The following is a 7,636-nucleotide window of genomic DNA, read 5'->3' as shown; positions in this document are numbered from 1 at the left end:
AATCATGTTCATCGTCCTAAAAGGTCAATTCAGACTCAACACAAAGTTCACTTTTGTCTCCATTTAATCCTCTGAGTTTGACTGTTGGAGTGTTTTTGGAGCCAAAACACCAAAAATACTGACAATACAGATGTTAGCTACAGCTAACTAGTGATGTACACACCAACTGTGTGTGTTTGTGTGACTGATCAGACTGATGTCAACATTTACTACAAACTCCAGTTCTTTCTGTTGTTTCCCTCCAGACCCTCTCATTCTTCCTCTGATCTGTGGAGATTCATGAAGTGGAGTCTCAGAGTCTCAGGATCAGAGTCAAGTTTTCATTTGAAACATTTTCAACCTGTACAGATGTCTTCATTAAACGTTCTTTTAGAAACAAAACAATCAAAATTATTTGAAAATAAAAATATGACGAGGAAGTATCTCACCATAGATATGCACATAAATCTTAGCATGAGTCCGATGGTTGATTTCCTCCTGTTTGACGACGCAGCTGAAGTTGTCGGCCTTTGTCACAGTAGTTTGGAGGATGATGTCATAGCTGCCTCCTCTCTCTGTGACCTGTGGTTCTTCAGCAGGAACGATGTTTCCAGAACTGTCCTGCCACTCGACTTTAGGTTTTGGAGAAGCTCCAAGAACTTCACACTGCAGCAGAGACCAGTCCTTTGTTTGATCAAGTATTGTGACAGATGGTTTTTGAGCTGCACCTTTGAATATAATGTAAACAAATACACAGAATTAGTGGTGTAATATTAGGGGCTGTTTTGCTAATAAATTCTCTGTTTTGTATATGAACAATGGAGCATGTTTAAGACTGAATAAAAACACAAGAAACTGAAATAATTAGAAAAGGACAATTTAAGTACTGAGTGCATCTCCCTGAATTATTTATTTATCACTACAATCCCTTTTTAGCACTTATAGCGTGACACAAGCACAGATACAGTAAAGACATTTGAACAAACCTATAATTCCTGCTAAGCCGCAGCCCTTTTGTTATTAGAGCATATGCAGTAAAGTCCATTGGGATTCCTTTAAGCTGCGTAAATATGAACCACTCAGACTGTTTAATAAGTTGTACAATGTCTTTGTAAATGTGCAATGCATTGAAAGAGAAAGAAAACCAAGAACAGAGAGACGGAGGCACAATGTAAATCTTAATCATGCTCAAACATTTCTTATACTTATTATAACAGAATATATGTTGGTTTTACACACAGGCAACTGGCCTCCATTATTTAAAGCTTACACCTTTTTTGTGAAATAAATGGGTTGTGAGTTAACAAACGCAAAACAGTCTTTTATTTCAGCAGATTATGGCAATACATATTCTAAAATTAGATGAAATGAAGTTGTATTGAACAAACCACTGATTTAATAATTCTTTTTAAATCAAGCAGGACAACAAATACTCATGTAAAAAACAGTGTCAGAGTCATTTGAATAACTCTAGAAGATCCATTAAGTTAGAACATATCGTTTACTTTGTACTCTAATGTGTTTATGTGGAAATGCAAATAAAACCTGCCCAGTTTTCCTCAAGATGACTCTTACAAATTTAGTGTTTCTTAATGTTTTCTGGCCCAGTGGAGTCAAACTCACTCAGCCAGGTACTCTTGTGAACAAACAACACATTACTGTGACAGGTAGACAGTGACATCATCACAATCAGGACTCACCTGGGATGTTTTCCTCTGATCTGTCTTTTAATGGTTTAAAGCGCGGAGGTTGCACGCGACCCGAGATTTACATGTAAACATTAATAAATAAATAAACTGTGTATTTTAATGTTGACTGTAGACGTCAATACACACATATTGTACCTCGTTTGAAAGCTCAGATGTTCGTTTTTTCAACGGATTTAAGAATCTAAATGAAGGATTTACGACATTACAACAGTAGCGTCTGACTTTACGGCAGTAGACACTTAGCAACTTACTAGCTATCCTGACTAGCTGCAGTTAAAATGTATTTATAGGTGGAAAAACAGACATTTATAGACCAACAGGGGCTCGTTTTAAAGAATAAAAGTCCACCGATTAAATCCAGCTCGAATCAACTGAAGCGGAAGTAAAAATCACTAAAATAAAAGTCGATCGTGTCTTTCGTTGATTTTCAGCGGCGCTCGTCAAACTTTGAAAATGACTTAACTTTGATCAATTTAAAGTATTGACAAAAGATTTGACCAATGATGTTCAGTATGTCTGAAATCAGTAAACGCCCAACAACAAAACAAACCAATCAGAATCTTTCTACGATCGAAAGTGACGAACCGACCAGACGTTAAACTCCATCAGCCAATCAGAGGAGAGCATCTTTACAGGAGCGACACCTGTGTGTTATTGACAGCTACTTTCATCCAATGGTAAGTCAGCACCGTGAAAACACTCTGAGTTTGTAGCCAATAAAATTACCTGTCGAACCAAATATGGAAGTTAATGTTGTTGGACTTTCTGTGGTAGAGAGACACCAACAGAACAGAGAAACTTTATTTATATGTTTAAAGAGACATGATTCAATGATAATAAATATATAAATATTTATTTAAATATTTAGAAAATATTTTTATAGTCAATCTTAACAGTTATGGACATTTTTTCAGTATCATAAATAGATTTGCCATCATCATTTGGAAACTTTAGAGAAGTTTTAGAGAGCTCTGTAGACATCTGCTGGAGATAATCTGTACTGCACTTTCTAAAATATCTCAGAGACACTTCTGTCTGTCAACATGAAATTTGGTACAAACATAATAGACAAGTTGAGGGAGAGATCCTGTGAATTTAAACCTGATAATCTGCATTATGACCTAATCAGTGTATCTAAAAAATGAAGTAAATTGAATAAAAATAAGAAAACTTATATTTTTCTCTGTTTAATCATTTACCAGTTCATCTCTTCCTGATCTTTAAATGAGATCAACACAGCTGATGAAAGCTCAGAGTGTTTGTTTTACAGTGATGTAATGAACATGTATCAGTTCCTCATGTTTGTGGTATTATACAGTTTAAAATGGGCAGATATTAAGAGACAGAAATGCACATCATCAAAATGAACTACAAGAGGTTAAGATACGACCTAAAAGACAAAACAAAACAGATGTTAGGCTGTTTGTGAAATATCAACTTGGCAGACATGTAATACTTTAGAAAAAATGTGAGAGTGCACACTCAGATTTCATCTACTATAGACTGAAGACATTTCATTGGACAGAGAGACATAATGGACAATGTGTGACTAATATCAGGCATGTTTGATCCAGAGGTGATCACTCCAGATGTGGCTGCAGCTCTGTGGGGACCAGGCTCTGCCAGATGTGCATTGTGACTACTTGACAAAAGTCCATGTGGGACTCTTAAAGCAGTGTCGTCAGTAAATGAGCGGCCATCTTGAAGTGTTTAATGAAAGCACTCACCAACAACAAGCTTAATGTGGAACATTTGACTCGGCTGAAGACGTGGAAAAGCACAGGTGTAGTTTCCACTGTCAGACACCTTGGTATTTCTGATGATTATGGAGGCGTTGCCGCGCTTCAGTTGGTCTTGAAAATGTGAGACGCGACCTTTGAAGTGCTCATCTTGACCTGTACGGTCCTTATTGTAATGATGGCCTTCATCATACAGGAACACCTCCTTCTGACCATCTTTCTTCCAGTCAAAGAGCTTTGACTCAATGTTGATGCTGAGGGAACAGGGTAAAATAACATCACTGCCTTCTTCCACCACCACTGGTCCTGGAAGATAAAAACATGGATTCATCACCATGTTTACATCAACAGTCAGGAAGTGAAGACACACACATGGAAGGTTGTTGCTTCAACAAATAAACTTATAACAACTAACTTTTCATTTTGTTGTCTGGCACACTGTCCTCAGAAAATCCTTTGAATTTCCCTTCAGACTGCATCTTTTTTCCTTTACTTCTTTATGTTCATTTTTATTTTTTATACTTCCATATACCTAATCAACCCAACCAAAAAAGGCAATGAGTAATAGCCAATCAGAGGCAGAGTAGTACGACTTATGACTTTGCCCTCCTGGAGAAAAAAAATGATATCTCTAACCCTGTGTGAAATAACCATAGTTCAATACCAAATAATCATCTGTTTTTCAAGATAAAACTGCAGATTTTAGTGTCCTTTAATTGTGACCAGTCTAAGACACACCTGTGTCATAATCCTGCAGTTTAATCAGATTTAACACCAAATCTGAGAGAAAAACAAAACCTTTTGTGTTCTTAGAAGAAGTCTTACATCTTTTGGTTGAACTCCTGTAAACTGGAGCTCAAAGCAAAGTGTTGTCTAACTGTGTTGTGTAGTGATGGATGGATCTGTCCATGGTGCTGAAGGAACAGATGTGATGTGATCGTGTCTTTTTCTCTCAGTCCCTTCAGTCAGTTTAGTCTTGGATCTATAATAAACTGTAGATCAGAAAATATTAGACTCTCCATCTACCACCATTATGACTGATGATAAAATACAGCAGTGTAGACTGAACATGTTCAGGAGGCAGATTTATCCCTCAGAATAATAATATGTTGTCAAACACACAGTGTCTTCTTCAGTTTAGTTCCAGTCTTAATATTTCCATCATCATGATTATCACAATATGAATTTCCTTCATCATATAAAAGATTATATTGATATATTGTGAATGATATGACACGTTCATACTGTCCAGTCAACACACAAAGAAGAAGAAAGAGGAAACAAGAGAAAGTGATGAGAAAAACACAGAAATAAAAGTGAAACTTAACATCAGTTCATCTTGATTACAAAATGATTTGATAATTCTTTAACAGGGAGGAACCCTGTGATAAAAACTACATCTGTACTCATGTTTACCATAAAATATGTTGTTCCAGATGTGGTTTAATTGGTCTGCAGGTGTTTTCAGCAGCACTGAATGATCCTAGAAATATTATAGAAATATTACAGGAAAACTACAGGCAGCAGTCTGATCTATGATCCTATTACTCTTCACATGTTGTTACACTTTGATCATGAAGGTGAGAATAAACTATAAAGTATACAGGATACAATATAGTACAGAACTGAGTATTTATAGTATTTAGTTTAGTCAATATTAAAGATCCGAAAACTGACAGAAGGGCGGGACTGAGAGAAAAAGACGTAATTACAGAAAATATAATATATATACAAGCAGGTGGAACCGCTGCAGTAGAATATGTCTCTACTGTCTCTGTAAGTCTAATGTCAGTATATCAGTAGTAAACAGTATAATCGTAGCGGACAGACTCAGATTACATCATAAATATCAGCGTCTAAAGTTCAGTGACGCATTTCTGTCTGCAGGATGGAGGCGACGCCCTGAACATCATATATATGATAAACCTGTAAATACTGAACATCATATATATGATAAACCTGTAAATACTGAACATCATATATATGATAAACCTGTAAGTCATTAGTTTTCTTACCTTTTTCTTCACCAAACGTTATTTCACACCAAGTCACGAGACACACACTCACGACACCGAGAAGCTTCATGGTTAAAGACGTCATTCGAAGATCAAAGACCACTATGACGTCACTGTAATGTCCCGAATGAACATTTAAATGACTTCTGTCTCTCTGAGCTGCACATCACAAACACTTTCGATTCTTCAGCTTCTGCACAGACACTTCCGTTGCGGTCATCCTTCACAATAAAAGCCTCATTTATACCAATATTATGACTTGTGAATTCAAGTGAAAATATTCAGAGAACAAATCAAAATATCACCTGAGCAGAACTTTATCTTCACACTGACATTTCACATTTGACTGTAGCTGTGAGGGGGAACGAGCCTGAAGAGTAAAAATGAACGTCTGATTAAGTTTATCTGGATGAAAAACTGCAGCTTGTTTAATGTGAGGATATTTTTCTGTAATAACATTTTAGTTATTTATTATACCTTAATCCAGTGTAAAAAGTCTCCTCATGTTATTTGGACATTAAATGAGAGAATAAAAGCTGAAGCTGCCCTGAGGCTCAGAGGTTAAAGGTCAACCATGAACCACAACACACTGCTTCTGTATGGATCCAAACTGTAGGAAACCTCTTTCCTTCACTAACTGCTGATTTATCAGCTGATACAACAAACTTTGAACACAGAAACATCAGAAACAGTCACAACACACAGTTTGACATTTTTCATGTTTTATTCAGACGTTTGTAAAGAAATGATGAAGCTCTGCCTGAAATGACATCATATCCTGCAAGAGCATCATCAGTTAACAACATAAACACACATGAAGCTTAAATATCTCAGTCAACAACAGGAAACACTCAGTGTCCAGTTTATTAGGTACACTGAGCTAAAACTAATGCAGTCTAATACAACAGTCCTGCAGTAAATCCTCCTTCATGAAGGTTTTAATGTTCAGCTTTGATCTGCATTAGTTTTAGTTCAGTGTACCTAATAAACTGGACACTGAGTGTAAAGTTCACTGTGTAACTGAACCTGACAGACTCTGACTGAACAATTTAAAAATAAAAAGAAGAAGAAAAAAAGGCAAAATAATGTCAATAACACAAATATATATAAAACATCATTATATTTCACTTTAGCTGCAAAATATTCACATTGTTTTTACAGTATAACAGCAGACTTTGGTACAGAGAACCAACAGAACCTTCAGTTCTTCACCAGCTGTCTGTCTGTGTTACAGTACAATTTAATCTGTGTTGACAGAAGAGTAAAAATTAAATGCATAAAATAATCAAAATATAAAAATAAAACAAAAAGTCCTTATCATCCTCAACAACATTAATAACAGTAAAAGTGTGTTTAGTCAATAATTTTCCTCTTAAAGTTGAACAAGAGTTGAATCAGAATTCAAGACAAACTATTAATTGAATAGTCATTGAACAGAATGATTGATTAATAATCAGTTCTGTCAGCATTAAAGGCCACTTGTTCTCTTCTGTTGTCACCTTGTTAATTCCAATCTGTCTGATAAAATAAAAGTACCTGAACAGAACCGACCTCATCACCACACTGAATATTTACATGGATGTTGGACCATTCTGCTAAATCACTCATTATATTCAATCATGACGTCTTTAACAGAACTTTGTGTCCTACATTCATCTTAGACATTTTTTAAAAAAATATGTTTTATCAAATACAGTATTGAGTGCTGTGAGATAAAGATATTGATTATATATATATTTATTGTTAGCGAGCTCTGTAGTTTGGAGGGTTCATGCTGTACAGGGGTGTCAAACTCATTTTAGTTCATTCAGCACACTGATCTCAAGTGGGCTGGACCAGTAAAACCAGTACAGAATCTAAATAACAACACCTCAATTTTTTTTTTCCCTTCTTTTAGTGCACAGAAGTTCAAGAACATGTGAAAACAGTTAATAAACCATCCATTAACAAAACAGATGATGAACAGTCTGAGATGTCTGAAGAAAAATAAGTGAAATATCAACAACATGTTTCAGTGTTTCTACATTCAGTCAGTCTGCTGTCATTACATGTGAAGAAATGTGAACTGGTCCATTTTTCTTTGATAACCCGAAACTCTGTGTCCACTTTTTTTTAAGACTTTTTCCACTGGTGTCTCCTGCATGAACAGCAGCCTACGACTGACAGAGTTGAGTCATGTAGTCTGTATGTAAAC

At 35.8% G+C, this 7,636-nt stretch overlaps 1 protein-coding gene across 1 annotated transcript; it reads right to left on the bottom strand.

Annotated features, from left to right (window-relative positions):
• Positions 1 to 390: 390 nt before the first annotated feature.
• On the bottom strand, positions 391 to 5,627 carry LOC146303878 (butyrophilin-like protein 10). The gene is made up of 3 exons (XM_084714341.1): positions 5,443 to 5,627; positions 3,416 to 3,733; positions 391 to 707 (listed from the first exon to the last, which is right to left on the bottom strand). The coding sequence occupies exons 1-3, from the start codon at positions 5,525 to 5,527 to the stop codon at positions 391 to 393; spliced, it is 720 nt and encodes a 239-aa protein (XP_084570467.1). The 5' UTR covers positions 5,528 to 5,627.
• Positions 5,628 to 7,636: the final 2,009 nt, after the last annotated feature.

This window comes from Lutjanus erythropterus, unplaced genomic scaffold (genome assembly GCF_056507025.1).
Source record: "Lutjanus erythropterus isolate fLutEry1 unplaced genomic scaffold, fLutEry1.hap2 Scaffold_220, whole genome shotgun sequence".
NCBI lineage: Eukaryota > Metazoa > Chordata > Actinopteri > Lutjaniformes > Lutjanidae > Lutjanus > Lutjanus erythropterus.
Note: the sequence above shows the minus strand (reverse complement) of the source record. Positions and strands in the feature narration are given on the sequence as shown.